The sequence below is a fragment of the Eucyclogobius newberryi genome, unplaced genomic scaffold (genome assembly GCF_026437365.1).
Source record: "Eucyclogobius newberryi isolate DKJ021-1_F unplaced genomic scaffold, fEucNew1.0.hap1 SCAF_20, whole genome shotgun sequence".
NCBI lineage: Eukaryota > Metazoa > Chordata > Actinopteri > Gobiiformes > Gobiidae > Eucyclogobius > Eucyclogobius newberryi.
The window spans coordinates 7962617-7979301 of NW_027315835.1; the positions used below are offsets into that span (position 1 = coordinate 7962617).

The window sequence follows — 16685 nt, forward strand, 5'->3', positions numbered from 1 at the left end:
TGTGTAGTTTTCATCAAATCCATAAACCAGGTTCGGTGTTTTTGTCAATATATTACAATTATAAAATATGCTTGATACTCTGTAAAGCTTTTGATACCTTTATGCACTCTTTCAACACAAAAAAATCACACTTAGACTAGTTTATGTCAGTCTGATGTGGTTCGAGATTGTTCCGACGGTCAAACGTTTGTCCCGTCAACTTTCGACACTAGTTTGGACAACTTTTTTGAATGCGTTCGAGCGATTCGTCCGCAAATATTTACACGTTCAGTCGACCACGATTACACACGATTAACTGACCAAAGGCTGCTGACAGTTTAACCTTTTCACGTCCTGTATACCCGCATACGGCAATGTCGTGAAACGGGGGGGAATATGTGCAACGCGTGAACAAATTGTACACTTAGTTTATGCTTCATTGACTTTATTCCACGGTCAGTGAGGATTCTCGGGCGTTAAACAAAGCAATACCAGCAAAAGTTAATCACTTTTATGTCTCTGCACTGCAAGACGCCTGGTGTGTTTCTGCATAAACTGTATAACAACTGTACAACTGCATGGCCCCTCGTTGTTTAGTTTGCCATTACATCGTCACTGTTGTTTATTTCTGAAAACGAAGCCCCGTGTCATATCTTGACAAAACTGTTGTGTTTATTGTTGTTTTTGCTGTTATTATGTATGAAAACTGGAGTATTTTAACGCCTGATTGGATCGGATGGAGTCCCGTTAAGCCCTGATTCGACACATTCCTGTTTCTTATCCGACTTTGTGCGTTTAAGTGCGTGTTGGGTTGTACCGGCAGCAGAAAGAGAGAGAGAGAGAAACGATCCCCGCACGCCACAGGAGATTTTTGCTGAGGGCCAGGGTTTTCCGGGGCGGCCATCTTAGTGAAGAGCGATGGATAGAAGAGGAGCAGAGGGGAGGACAGCGAGGGGACTCGAGACGGGCGGTAAAAAGCAAGAAAAATGGTGCAAGACGTGTACTGTAGAGCGAAGAGAGAGAGAGAGAGAGAGAGAGAGAGAGAGAGAGAGAGAGAGAGCGGGGGAAAGAGAAGGAGCGATGAATGATGGAAGAGAAGGAAAGCGAGGAATTTAAGAGAGAGGAAAAGGATTGATTCGGAAGGAAGTAGGAAACATGGTAAAGAAGTTTAAAAGAAAGGATGTTCGGTAGTCTGCGGCTTCGTGATTGGACTAAAGTTTGATTCCGGTGTCGTGTCCACAGCCCTCGGGCAAGACACTTCACCCTCTCCGTGCGAGAATCCGGATGACGCAGATTGGCGGCCTCCGGGGGCGTGAAAGAGCACTGCGTGACGTTTTAATGCGACCTTGACCGCCATTTTTATTGTTATTATAATGATCAAGCCAGGAATTTGATCAAATAAGACACATTTTAGAGGTTTAGAGCAGAGTTTAGACTTTGGAGGACGAAATTTGACTATTTCTTTGTGATAAATGGCAGTCTATGTCGCTCATATCCAGGAATAGATGAGTTATATTCTGTTTTTTGTCATAATGCCCAGTCATATACGATAAATTCTCAATGACAGTGTTTTGCGGCGAGAGTTGAAACATGAATGGCGTTTGTATGACTCATAACTACACCAAAAAAACAAGAAAGAAAATGAAAACAGAGGATGAAAAGAGATCCTTGAAGTTGGTATGGAGTGAGACAAAGGATAATGTATGTGTTGTGAGACGGCAAACGATGATTACACCATACGTCGCGGGATAATTTGAGCGTAAACCGTTGCCGGGAGTTTGACTTTGCATTTTAAGCGTCTCAAACTGGCCCGTGTTGAAACAAGCGCTTTATCTGTTCTGAGCAAATCTGATAAATGTGAAGCGCAGCCAAAGAGACAAACAAAAGATAAGATCTTTAAATGGTCAGGTCCCATCGTACATCAGCGATCTAATCAAACCATACACTCCCTCTCGCTCACTAAGGTCCTTGGACCAGAAACTGTTGCTGGTTCCTCGCACCCGTTTTCGGACCAGAGGAGACCGATCCTTCCAGGCTGTTGCCCCCAGACTCTGGAACGATCTTCCGTTCTCCCTGCGGTCACTGGACTCAGTTACTGCTTTTAAGGGTCAGCTTAAAACCTTTTTATTTAGTCAAGCCTTTTAAATGCACTTGTTTTAGGGACTGATTTTACTGTATATTGTTGTATATGTATTGTTCACTGTAAGTTTTTTGTGTTTTTATTGTTTTATTCTGTGTTTTGTGAAGCACTTTGTGACCTCTGTCTGTGAAAGGTGCTATATAAATAAAATTTACTTACTTACTTACTTATAAGGCTGGGACACAAAATGCACTGAAAATATTACCGCAAAACATGGAGAAAAACACATTTTCTACAAAACCGTGAGCGGGACCGTCGTTATTCTTGGACGGGCGGGGCAGTATTATTATGATTAAAGTTATGTAATAGATTTGAATTTTTTTTTACTAGACAACAGAACAGGTGTGAAACTTAGACAGGATATTTTGCTTTTTTGCAGAGGAAATTCTGTCATTTATATACCGTATTGTCTGGACTATAAGTCGCACCTTTTTTCATAGTTTTTTGCCCGGGGTGCGACTTATACATAAATTTATACTTATACTCCGGAGCTACTTATATGTGATATTATTTGTTATTTTCACACTTGCAACCGCATTTCATACTCCAGTGCAACTTATATATGTTTTTTTTCTACTCTATTATGCATTTTTTGGCTGGTGCGACTTATACTCCGGAAAAAAACAGTATTTGCAGATTTTTTTTTACGATTGCTACATTTTCTTATTGTTTAAATTGCTTACTTATGGCTCTAATTTACATTTAAAAAGGGTTTAAATAAAGGATAAAACCTATGAAGATGAAAATAAAGTAAGTGTAGAGTCTAGGAAGAGAAGAACGGCCGACTAAATTGTTAATAACAGAAAAACAATATCAATTGCGCTTAAAAAATGATAGTGTTGGCCTTTTTTTTTTTACTTGTGAGTCCATGTCATGCTCATGAGTCTCTGCGTGGGTCCAAAAAACAAAGAGGAATAATTTAATTGAAGACGATGGGAGGCGGCAAACACGGCCCCTGATCCATTCGTGTCCCGCCGTCTCAAAAACATGTCCTTTGTTTTTTTGAGTAAACAAACGATAATGAAAGCTTTGTTCACAGGACATTACCCAGTGTAAGTGTCCACCGTGTTTATTCCTGCACTTTTAAACGTAATATATTTACAATGATGATTACAATTTGAAAAAAGTGGAAATTGAAGTCGGATTCTCGCCAATTGTTATTTCTTGCTAGATGCATAAAACACGTTAAGATATAAGGCATCTCATGAAAGTATTTAATTGTTTTTCTGTCGTAATTGAAAGAACATTTTGAAGAACATTTTTAGTTTATACAATATAGTTTTCAATGTAACTTTGAAATATGCTAATACTGCAAAAAAAAAAAGTTGAACTCGATTTAGCTGCAATTTCTTTAAATTTTTTGCAATTTTTAATCGTTTATGGCCTGCTGTTTTTCCATATTTAAAACCATAAGCACATAAGTTAGTTGCAGCTCATCCCAGTCATTATTGGCCCGAGAATCTAATCCACCACCTCGCGGCTAAAGCGGCGGCGGCGTGCGCTAACCCGCTAACCACTCTGCCACCCCTCCCCGTCCGCATTTCCACCGCCGTCGCCATCTTGCCCTGAATTAGCGCGCTCGTTTTAATTACACCCGCGGCTCTTAAGCCTTTGGAAGATTTGAGTACATTTTTAACGGCGCTTCGGGCCTGGAGCCGCTGGAAGGAGGCGTTCGAGCGAAGTGCCGGCTGCGGGAAATTACGAGCTCCTGGACAAAGAAAGAAAGAAAGAACGAAAGAAAGAAAGAAAGAAAGAAAGAAAGAAAGAGAGAGGAAAGTGTATGGAGTGAGATCGTTTCAACGCGTTTATGAGAGCAGTCTTTTGGATCCGTTTATTTCCAAAAGACGCTCAAAAGTAACTGTGGCCGGCCCATTTTTTATGTACGTTTAACGGTACTACGTCATTTTCCGGAGGGTTTGTTCGCGCGCTTGTCTCCATGGAGATGCTATGGCGTACGTTGCCTGGTCTGTCCCACAGTGTGGCATTAAACCGATCTACCGTGCTACTCAGTTACGGGAGATTTTGTTGCTCGAAAATACAGAGAAAAACTCGCCTTGAACAGAGTCGCCTCTTCACAGATCTGACCCGTAACTTGTAGCGGCAGCAGCTCGTCTCCATGGAGATGTTGTTGCATACGTTACCCGGTATGTCCCGCAGTGTGGCATTAAACCGATCTATCGTGCTACTGAGTTACGGGAGATTTTGTTGCTCGAAAATACAGAGAAAAACTCGCTGTGAACAGAGTCGCCTCTTCACAGATCTGACCCGTAACTTGTAGTGGCAGCTGCTCGTCTCCATGGCGATAGGAGTGTCCAATGCCTCACTGTGGGACATTCGAGGCTAGGGCTGAACGATTTGGGGAAAATATAGAGCATCGTAGTCATGATCGAGGTTGCGATTTAAGTTTTAACGGTAAGATTCTGTTTAGAGTTTTAATTTTAAATCAGACTGAATTCAGTGCTGTTTTCAGGGTCTAAGCGACAGGGTTTGCAGCTTTCAGACAGAGTAAGGATACAGAGTTGTTTGCGGAGGAAATAACGGTGGTAAGTGCAATAAATCTCTTCACGTTGTCGAGCAGGTGAAGGACCCTCCGCCCGAAAACCTTCTTAGCGCACCTTTCAGGTTTGGGTTCAAGGTAGGACATAGAAGCGCAAGGACTTAAGCGCTAGGATAAGTCCTCAGGAGCGAGGAGCTAGCATCGAGGAGCGAGCTGCTAGTTAAAAATATACTCCGTGATGTCGCTAATTGCTTCTCCGTGGCGGGGCGGACGAGAGCGTTGCCGTCTGCCGTACCTTTATCCCGAGCAGCTGCGGCGCGGATTTGTGCCGCTTGTCGTTGCTGATTCTCGACAAACTGTACGGGGATTCGAGGGACCGCTTGTTGCGCCGCGGGATGATTGCGTCGCGTCTCCTGGAAATCGACGGGCCCTAGTTGTAGATCTGTTCGCTCGTGCTAAATCGCAGCCTGGATAGTCATACTTGGCAAGGGCTCTCGATTTTGATACCGGTGTCGTTCTTTTTCGCGGTTTCGGCCACCGCTTTTTCGCAGCACGGTATCTCAAAATGTAAATCTCACCGGCGTAACTGACCCACCGAGCCAAACACCTACTGTAGGACCAAAAAACCTGTGCACAGTCTTGTTTATCAGTCGTTAACGCATTCGATACGTGCGCAAAACCCTCGATTTATCCTTGTGAAGCGTGCGGTTCTTTAATGCTTGATTGGCGTTCGTCAGTAACGTCTGCTTCCTGTTTGTCTGCTCGTTTGTGTTTGCCTATTTACAGGGTGTTCCCCGCCGCCACTAGACTTTCCGTTTAATCTACCGTTTATTTTCTCCCCCCCTTCCTCCCCTCCTCCCCTCCCCTCGCTTTCACGCCTCCGCTTCCGAATCCCCTCGTGACGGTGGGGATTCGTTAATGTCCTCGCGCGGTTTCTTTCCTCGTTCTTGTCACGACGGCCGCAAAAAAAGGGGGATGGAAATGAGGAAGGAGAAGGAAAAAGGAGAAAGGGAAAGAAAAAACACAGCTCGGTGACGGCTAAGAGGTGGTGAAATGGACGATTCCAGTTGCCATAGAGACGGCGCTAGCTAGCCTCACACGGAGAGCCAATGGGAAGGAGATCACAGCCGCTGCTATCTTTGCCACAAGTCTGACAAGCTTTGGCTGTTCATTTAAATAATGGCTGCGCCGTTTCCTGCACTAATAAAGGGGGATTTTGTTCACCGGAACTGAAGAAATAACAGTAACAGAAAAAGCACAAGCGTAAAACATATTAGAAAAACGTGAAGTTGATTCTAAATGGATGTTAAATCAACAGAAAAGACGAGGTGAGGGGGATATAATGGTAAAGCTCAGTCTAAACAGTGGATTTATGTGTGTAATTGTTCTATTTAGTGGCTTATGAGAGGCTTGTGCAGTAAACACCATTTTAAAGTTAGTCGTTTGTACAGAATATGGGCCTCAGAGCCTCCACCATGGACATAATGGATGGATATCTTCGGAAGGTACTCCTGGCCGCTGGGAAGAGGGTCATCACAAAACTAAATGGATGACACAAACTACTCCGACAGTTAAGGACTCATAACTGACATACGCACAATGGGGGGAAATCAATGGACAAATTAGACAAATATTGGACGAAATGGGACTTTTATTTTGGCTTTAACCCGTCTTTTCTTCGGATGCCCCGCCCCTTATTTACTGATCTTCTGTTGCGTCTGGTCCCGCCTGGCTCTATTCTTTTTTATTTAAATTTTTTGAGTGTTTGTTTGTTTATTTTAGGTGAAAAAAAGAAAAGGTAAAATTAAAAATGAAAGAACAAGATTTTTAAAAATAAAAGCACAACGTTTAAAAAATAAAAGAGCAAGATTTTTTTTTAAATGACAAATAAATATAATGAATAAAATGAATAAAATAAATAAAATAATCAAAATAAAATAAATAAAATAGAAAATATAAAGAAATGGATTAATTAAAAAAAATTAAAAAAAAACTTAAAAAGCTGTTGTTTATGCTTTTAGTGGTCATGGACTTTGCACAGAAAAGCCCCTCTTGGCCCGAGAACACAACCTGGGATGCTATCAAATAAAGATAAAAATACTATAGAAGCTCGTGTTAGGATCAGCGCCAAATTAAAACCCACAAGTGTAACTTCTGTAACCAGAAGGGTGAGGGTAACTTGTCTCAGTGAACACTTTAGTAGGGCACTCTTCTCCCTCTTTCCCTGCGTGTGCACACAATGAATTATACATTTGATATTCAAGATGGAGGAAGGAGGTGCGGGCGGTAGAGAAAAATGTATTTAAAAGCCAGGCGCCAAGCCAAACAGCACACTCAGCAGTCAAATAAAAGCCGCGGCATAAGAGATATTCCCGTCTTGCCCGACAGAAAGGCCGTTTGTTATTTGAAGCTAATGAAAGATGAAAAGCCTTTTTGTCGTCGCTATTATCCCGGCGTTTATAATCTGCGCCAGCTTTGGTATTCGGCCTGTGATCTGAAATATTTACTTGCAAAGAGCGTCGCTTTGTCAGTCGTCTCCCCGTCTTCGACATCTTTGTTTAAATTGCATTTCAATCTGGTTCATTGCCAGCGAAATCCCTCATCGGCGTTGTCTCCGGATTCAAAGCGCCTTGAAATAGATGCTCGTAAAAACCAAGCCATTAAAGGCAGCGAAATTAGGGAGCTTTACTCGGATAAACGCTTACAAAGTGTTATTGAAATGTGTTCGTATGTTTTATCTCTCGAACAATGGCCAGAAACAGAGCCACAGCAGCTATAAGCCAAGAGGAACATCACGTTTTCTACTGACAACATAGTATAAAGTATTCAATCGTCAGGTCAAAATAAGGTTTGATGTTTGCTTTGCCTGGAACGTTCCACAGATCTGACTTGTAAGCCGCTCGTCTCCACGGACAAAGCGGTTAATTAAGCAAGAAAGTTAAACACAACACTCGTAACCAAGCAATGTTGACAAATGGTGTTAATTTAAGCGCTAATTGTGTTAAAACCGACTTGTTTTCTACTGAGATGTCAACAAACACATCCAAAGATCCAAAATGGAGGCTTAAGTGGGGAATAACGACGCAGTTTCAATGGATTGGCCTCAGAACGTCACAAAATGTTCCACAATCGATCGTTTTTGGCAAATAAAAGTCACTTGGATGTTGTTTCAGATCTCCGTTTAAAGACATTTACATTTGTACTTTTCCTTCTTTTAATAAAATCCTGATTGAGTTTTACTGGACAGAGACAGAAACGATGAATAGTTTTTCATTTCATCCTCACGTTATATCATTTATTTGCAAGGTTCAAATACAATAGTTTCATTTTTTGGAATAGAAATGAAAACTGACTGTGCTTTTGTTGGATCCTCAGTTTTATCCACGTGTCATTGTCCTTTGTGCTGTATGTCTCGCCGATGCGCTGACCCAAAATGGACGCACTGCCGGTCGCTACGGCGGCGTTGAAGGAAGGGGAGAATAAAGCTCGACCTCAGCAGCGTCACTCCACCTCGTGCCCGTCCTAAACAGGCGCTGTAAAAGTGGCAAAGGTCGAAGGTTAATGCCCTCGTTTGTCAAGATCGCTCTCGTCGACTTTCCATCGGCGACTCTGTTCTGTCGTCTCCGCAGTGACTCCCTCGCCCTCTCCTCTCTCACACTCACTCTCCCTTTCTCTCCCTTTCTCTCACCCCTTTTACTCCCTCTCCCCCTCTGTCTTTTTTCTCTCATTCCCTTTTCTCTCCTTCCTTCACGCTCCCTCTATCCCTCCTCTCTTTCTCTCCTCTCACCCTTTCTATCTCTCTCTCTCTCTCTCTCTATCACCTCTTTATCTTTCTGTCTCTTGTTCTGTCTATCCTCCTTTTCGTGGGCCTCTATCTCCACTCACTCCCTTTTCTCACCCGTCCTCTCACTCCCTCTCTCATTGTCTCTGTCTCTCTCTCCCTCCCTCCCGCCTCCTCCCTACTTCCCTCACCCGCTTCCTCTCTATTCCTGCCGCTCCCTCACTCTCTCTCTCCCTCCCTCCCTCTCTCCCTCTCACCCTTTACCTCTCTCTCCTTCTTTTTTGCTCTCCCTTCCTCTCACCCTATCTCTCCCTCTCACCCTCCCACTCTCTCACCCTCTCTCTTTCACTCCCTCTCTCTCTCTGCCTCCCTCTCACCCTTCCTCCCTCTCTCTCTCTCTCTCCTCCCTCCCCCTCTCTCCCTCCCTCCCTCTCACTCCCCCTCTCTGCCCCACAGCAGGCAGTGATCCATGGTAACAGGATGGATACTCGTGCCCAGTGCACAGCTGAGTCTCCTCAGGGGACCCTCCCTCCGCCCTCCGCCCGCTCTCCAAACCCTCATTTAGCTTTAAAAACACATCCTCTCATTCACTCCTTTGTACGTTACCTTCATCGCTTCACTCCTGAGTCTGGTTTGGCTCAGAGTTTGAAGTTCAGTGTCGCAGTAGTTGCAGTATTATTGGTAGTAGTAGTGGAGCAGTAGTAGTACGTGGTAAGTTGTAGTGACAGCGGCTGCATTGGTACGAATACCACACGTATTCGTAGTTGTAGTCGCGTACAGTAAAAGTACAAGTCGTCACTGGGATTCTATAAACACTGTGCGTTTTATCTGCTCGTCACGTCATGTTTATTTTTATTTTGAAAGGGGCATTGCACGTCCTGTTTTCACCAGCACTCTGAGTCATACACATTACGTTCAGAAATGTTCATTGGCCTCTTTTTAATATGAAAAACAAGTAAATAACACAAATCTGCCCCTAGCTTTGCAGTAACGCCACCGTAAAGAGCCGGCTTATCAGCTCCTGCAGTGGTAATTGTAGTAGTATTAGTAGTAGAAGTAGATGTAGTTGTAATAGTAGGAATAGTATCCACCCTATGTATGTATGTATGTATACTGTGCATCGCTTGTAGCAGTAGTTATAGTCATAGTAGTAGTAGTAGCAGTAGAAATAACAGTAAACAGGCACATAATGCACTTCCCTTACCCTTTTTTTTATAGCTACGACTTTTATATTTAGTTCACATTGAATCCGTTTTCCATTTCCAGCGGCTTTCACGTGTAATACGTCGGCGGCCTCTTGCCAGTGTATTTCTCGCTCTGATTTCGCACTCGCGTGCGTCGCTGACTGATGGAGGCAGCCTTGACATTTTCTACAGCGGAATTCGCTCGGGTCAGTTTGCTCCTCACCTCCCTCTCGACGCCATTACCTCCTCATAGGTCACCGGCCGCACGCTCCAAACCCGACAGAGCTTAGGCCAGTATAATGCAAGCGCTAGCACGTGTAGTCGAAGAGCGGTTTACTTTGTGGGGGGAAAAAATAGTAAGAAACGGGTTGAAAATGTCTCACATCATCTGCATCTTTTGTGGAATGTAGCAATGCAGTAATTACATGCAGTAAATGTGCTATACTGCACTGGTTTGGTCAGTTCTTTCCTTTCTGATTGCGTTTAGCGTGTGTCGTCGTTGAAAACCTGGTTGTATTGATATGTTGAAGTTCAATTTCTTCACATTTTGTAATTGTAATGTAACTTGAAGCACAATTATTCGAGTAAATTGAATCATTTTGTAGTAAATCCTGTAGTAACATCGTTTGGTTTGTCCTGGAAATAACACATTTGGGGGGGGAAACTATGTATTGCTACTAATCAATGATATTGAAACTACTTTATGTATCAAATGAATCACCTTAAAGCAAAATAATCCACAAAAAACATATTTTAAATGTGCAATATTGTTAAAAAATCACGAACTGCAGTAAATAAAGAGCAGAGATAAACTCTTAAGTAGTTAGTTTGTATCTATAGTGAGTCATAAACATTAATTATTCAATTCTCTGCATTGTATTACAAGTAAAATAACATTAAATAGCATAACTGCCTCAATGGCAAACAACAAATTGCGCTATTCATTGAACAATATTGTGATCTTTGTCTTCAAACTTGACCTAAAATTGTAAATATTTACCTATTGTCTCTTGAAATTAAGTTTTTAAATCTGCACCATGTTATTATATCAATCCTATGCATATTGTATGTATGTTATCTGTTAAAACATCGTAAGAACAGCAGGTTTTTAAGACTTTACCTTTAAATTATAGATATTTTGGGCAAAACCATTAGAAATTCAGATGTGTTTGGACCTTGTTACTGCCGCAATCCCTCGCACGGCGATGCTTGCGATGCACCGACTGGTTAGCTCGCCTCGCTTTAGCCACCGCCGAGAAAATAGCGAGGTTTTAAGCGGCTGTCGGTCTGTCAAATATGTGCAGCCGACTATAAGCAGATAGCAAGACGTTAGACGGGCGGGAGAGAAGAGAGAGACATCATGAAAAGGACAGCTACCAGCATTTTGCCTTTATTTATATATTTTCTTTCTCAGCACGTCAGCACCTTGGATAGCTCCCCCGCCTTCGTGCGATGTGCCAACACTGCCACCAAGAGGCTCTGCGGTGTATTGCATGTATTTATGGAAATGCCAGTGGGCGAGCTCAGTGGGCACGCCTAATCGTTCTCTGCCTCCTCCTTGCAAATTATCAACATGTATGAACACACCAGCCATGAAATATGAATTAGAAAACTCCTATTATCCCATTAATGCCAGAAATGGGTACATTTAATTGGCTGATTGACTGAGATAGCGAGAGGATTTGATGCAGAGGAAGGATTGTGAGTGAATGGGCTGCAGGGTGAAGACAGGAGGACTAGAGGAAGACCACAGGGAAGATGTATGATCTTTTTACGCTTCTCTGGGGGCCGGGTGGCGGGCGCAGAGGGGGATCTTCGAGGCGTTCCCAGGCCACGATCCCTCCAGCGTGTCCTGGGTCTTCTACAGTGAGACGTGACCGGAACGCTTCCCTGGGGGCTCCGGAACAGATGCCCGAGCCACCTCAGCAGGGCCCTCACCCTGTCGCTAAGGGAGCGCCCGGCCGACCGCTCATATCCACTGTCCTGTCCTTTGGGTCGTTAGCCAGAGCTCGTGACCACGACGGGACGGTCAATCGAGAGCTTTGCCTTTTCACTCAGCTCTTTGTGAATTTTGTTTTAGTAAATGTGTTTTATGGATTGTATTTGGTGATGTAAAAGTTGTAGAATACAGTAAATGGCTGCGGGAGGGATTCTTCATATTGATCGACCTCAATTTTTATTCAATTTTATATTATTCACTGACTTTTAGACAGTGCCTTTAACACACAGAAAAGCCCAATTTCTACATGCAAACCACATGCTTTTGCTGGGATTTCCTTGCCAAAAAAGGAAAAGTAAATATTAACAGTTGGACATTACTTAATTTCAATTATGTGATTAATAACTTTAATGTAAATCATAATTTGGTTAAATACCCAGCCATTAATGCAGTTAATTAAAATTGTTTGAGTGCAATAGCTGTTAAAAAGCTGTTAAAGCCATCTGCCCAATAAATATCATTGTATATTTTTGTTATATTTATATTTTATTCATTTTTCATGTAGCAAAGAAAGAAGCTGTTGATCAATGTGGTTTATCTTGGCTCTTTAGGGACTTAATTTAAATGTCATTCGTTATGTCATTTCTTATATTACGACAGGGCTTTTATCACTTAATCTATGAAATCTGTCTTTTTAATATAATTATAATAGAATAATCTTTAAACACAAACAGTTCAAGAGTAAATGAACAACACTATCCACATAAGTCGTGTTGATTCCTCTGCTCTCTGTGGGCAGTTGTTGCTCATGGTTTCCGGGGGTCTTAGTCCCTCGACACGGTCCATCCCTGCGTCACTCATATGTCCATCTCTGCGTGGCTTCTCCAAATAGCCGTGTGTCTGTCTGAGTGAGCGTCTGTCTTCCCTTCACGCTCCCAAATCTCCTACATTTTGTCCTTAAATTCAAACTCCCTGGTTTCCTCACTGCAAAAAATGATATCTACATGACTTAATATGACTGGAATTCTGAATATCAAAAGAAAAAGTTGGTGTTACTCATCCATTTTCTTTTTTTTTCTTTTTTTTAACTGGATTTGATATTTTAAAGAAAAAATCTGTCAAATCTGAATTTTTCACCTATTTTTTTCAAGTAACGCTTTTAAAAAGTCTTACTACGCAGACATGTTCAAAAATACATAGTCATACAAACTAAATTGATCTTAAAGGTGCACTTTGTAGCTTTTCTTGTCTTTCTGTCTCCACGGAGGTGTTATTGCCGTGCCTAGAATGTTCCACAGTACGGCATTTTATCTGGTGAAAAGTGACACAAATCAAGGTTATTATCCCGAATTCAAGCTGTTTTAACGCATGAAGATCATCAGATGTTGCAGCGTTCCTCTCTCTTCTTCATGTCTCTTCCTGCTCTCTCTACGCTCACTTTTCTGTCTGTCCTGGCTGGTTGTACTTGTGCATGTATTTAATGGTCACGGTGGACTATATGTGTAGGTAAAGGGCCAGAGACTATCTTTGCCGGCTCTGCCCTCAATGATAACGAGTGGCACACGGTGAGAGTCGTGCGACGCGGAAAGAACCTGAAACTCACCGTGGACGACCTGCAGCCTGTGGAAGGTAAAACGCAATGTTGTCCTACCGCCTTTTCACCATCACTATTACGTGTTACTGCCGTTCACCTTATGCCGTCACACCACGTTCTAAAAGAGGATATAACACACGGTTTAGGTTCACACAGAATAGTGGTCGTACATAGCATTAGATATACTGCTTTAAAATACATTTATTTATCTGCACTGCTATTTCTTACTCTTTTTACTACTATGTACTCACTTAATACTTGTGTTGATTGTTTTTACATTCTGTTAAATGCAATGATCAATACTCATGTGATGGTTGTAATTGTGTATTATTTTAATTCTAGATAAATTTGAGTTTTTACCATTTTATTTGCAAAAAACGTCTTAAACTTTCTCTCAAAATAAACAATTTTTCACTGACAATTTACACGTTGTCAAGGTGGAACCCTCTATGAGACACACCTATAACCCAGCTCTGGGAACGATCAGAACAATAAAAGAGAAAAAAAGCTAAATTTGACGAAATTTTAATACCGTATTTTCCGCACTATAAGGCGCACTCAAACGCCTTTCATTTTCTCACAAAGCGACAGTGCACCTTATAATACAGCGCGTCTTATATATGGATTAATTCTGATTGTGCTCACTGACCTCAAAGCGATTTTGTGTGGTACACGTTTTGTTTCGCTTAATGCGCCTTATATATGAAAAATGATCAAAAATAGACCATTCATTGACAGTGCGCCTTATAGTGCGGAAAATACGGTAGGCATCCTGACTCATCCTGACTGAACTATAACAAATCCCTGAATCTTATTTTGTTGGGCTATTAGCTATTGTGCTAAATGGAAATTGTCAAAACCTAACACGTGTCCAGTGCTGTCAGTCCACACCTAACTACAGCAACTTTAATCCTTTTTATATTTACCAAAATAATCATAGAGGCGGATGTGATGTTCCTCTGTGTGACAACTTTTAATTAGAGTAAATCACACAGCAGAGGCCAAAACTACAGAGTGTCAGCTTCACAAAGAGCTCAGCCATTTGTTTCCACTCCAAAGGGTTGAAGCGAGAACAGTTTCAGTTTTAATTGGGCGTCGTTTTAATTATATGTTAAATAACATGACTTGACAGTTCGCCCGCGCGCAGACGCTCTTCGCCCGCGCGTGTATGCCAGCGTCTCTCGCCCAGGCCTCACGTGTTGAGTTTACCCAGGTCAAATGGCGGGCGACCACACGCAGCTGGAGTTCCACAACGTGGAGACGGGCATCGTGACGGAGAAGCGCTTCATGCCCGCCGTGCCCTCCAACTTCATCGGGCACCTGCAGGGCCTGGCGCTCAACGGCATGCCCTACATCGACCTGTGCAAGAACGGCGACATCGACTACTGCGAGCTCAACGCCGTCATCGGATACAAGAGCATCGTGGCCGACCCGGTCACGTTCCGGTCGCGGTCCAGCTTCGTGACGCTGCCCACGCTGCAGGCGTACTACTCCATGCACCTGTTCATGCAGTTCAAGACCACCTCGCCCGACGGGCTCATCCTGTACAACAGGGGCGACGGCAACGACTTCATCGTGGTGGAGCTGGTCAAAGGGTGAGTTTATTATCCGTTATCTTTGGGTGCGGTCACCACTAAACCCGCGACTAAACCGAGACTAGACCAGGACTAAACTAGGACTCAAACTGGGCCCAAGTCATGACTAAAGCGGGACAAGTGTGAACCTTGGACTAAACTTTCTTAAAAATGACTCACCAAAATTGTAAAGTTATTGGTGGAATAATACCTTGACTTGTACTTTTGTTTGTCTATTCAATTTATTACTCAATATCAAAACAAAAGTAGCAGTTTGAATTGTCGCAGTTTGATTCGTAGAAATTAAAATGCAGTTAAGACAAATGTATTTAGATTATAACAATTTTATCACAGAATAGCATTTTTTTTAAATAATAATTTAACTTCCTGTTTGTAATTGATGCATTTGTATTTTTTACTTGACAAATGAAAATATATGAGAGTGACTTTATTTTGTTGAATCAATGTTTACAGAGTCAAAAAAGCTGTTTATTTGTGTAAATTCTGCATAAACTTTGACTGGCATGAGTGTGATCCTGGTGTGATGTCACTTCCTGTCATTTTCCACAGATTTTTCAACGTTTTTTCCACAAACACCTGCTCAATTGGTGTAAAACTAAATAAAGTCTAAATTAGAAAATCTTAAAAACTTGTCATATGTTGAACTTAATATACATTGTTAGTCTAATCACAGCCATAAAACTGGTCAAGTGTGAATGTAGAAGGACCACAAATGTACTTAAATCTACATTTAAAGTGCACCAGCCCCAAATTTAACGAGGAAATCCAACTAGAGACGTGACAAGATACAATGATGTTGCTAATTTTGAGTGACAATAATTATTTGTGGTACGTTTTAATAATAATAATAAGATAATCACCATTACTGTGCAGGAAAAGAAGCCAGAACATTCTAAATTGTTGTTTAAACATTGAAATCCATCAGTATTTCCATTATTATTATTTTTTTCAATTATCAAACCATCAGCAATTTTAGTAATGATTGTGATATTATTGGTTTGGTCGTTATTATCGTGACACAAAATCCTTTCTCATGCCTTTTTGCAGCAGATCAAAGCCTCTCACACCAATACCAATAAATAATCTGTAAATACATCTAACGTGTCTTGTCTTCTCGACTTAACCATGTGCAATACCGTCATATTCATGTGCAATACTGACTTAACCATGTACAATACCGTCATATGTGCAATACTGACTTAACCATGTGCAATACCGTCATGTTCATGTGCAATACTGACTTAACCATGTGCAATACTGTCATATTCATGTGCAATACTGACTTAACCATGTGCAATACCAACATATTCATGTGCAATACTGACTTAACCATGTGCAATACTGTCATATTCATGTGCAATACTGACTTAACCATGCGCAATACCGTCATGTTCATGTGCAATACTGACTTAACCATGTGCAATACCGTCATATTCATGTGTAATACTGACTTAACCATGTGCAATACCAACATATTCATGTGCAATACTGACTTAACCATGTGCAATACCAACATATTCATGTGCAATACTGACTTAACCATGTGCAATACTGTCATATTCATGTGCAATACTGACTTAACCATGCGCAATACCGTCATGTTCATGTGCAATACTGACTTAACCATGTGCAATACCGTCATATTCATGTGTAATACTGACTTAACCATGTGCAATACCAACATATTCATGTGCAATACTGACTTAACCATGTGCAATACCGTCATATTCATGTGCAATACTGACTTAACCATGTGCAATACCGTCATAGTCATGTGCAATACTGACTTAACCATGTGCAATACTGTCATATTCATGTGCAATACTGACTTAACCATGTGCAATACCGTCATGTTCATGTGCAATACTGACTTAACCATATGCAATACCGTCATATTCATGTGCAATACTGACTTAATCATATGCAATACCGTCATATTCATGTGCAATACTGACTTAACCATGTGCAATACCGTC

The 16685-nt window shown here is 41.8% G+C and overlaps 1 protein-coding gene across 17 annotated transcripts in view; it reads left to right on the forward strand.

Moving 5' to 3' along the window:
* The window catches only part of nrxn1a (neurexin 1a), a 177317-nt gene that overhangs the window by 104521 nt on the left and 56111 nt on the right, over positions 1-16685 (forward strand). For all 17 annotated transcript variants that reach the window (XM_072456744.1, XM_072456739.1, XM_072456745.1 and 14 more), the window contains 2 exons: positions 13027-13149; positions 14328-14709. In XM_072456744.1, the coding sequence (XP_072312845.1) occupies positions 13027-13149; positions 14328-14709 (505 nt within the window). The remainder of the gene's footprint in view (positions 1-13026; positions 13150-14327; positions 14710-16685) is intronic.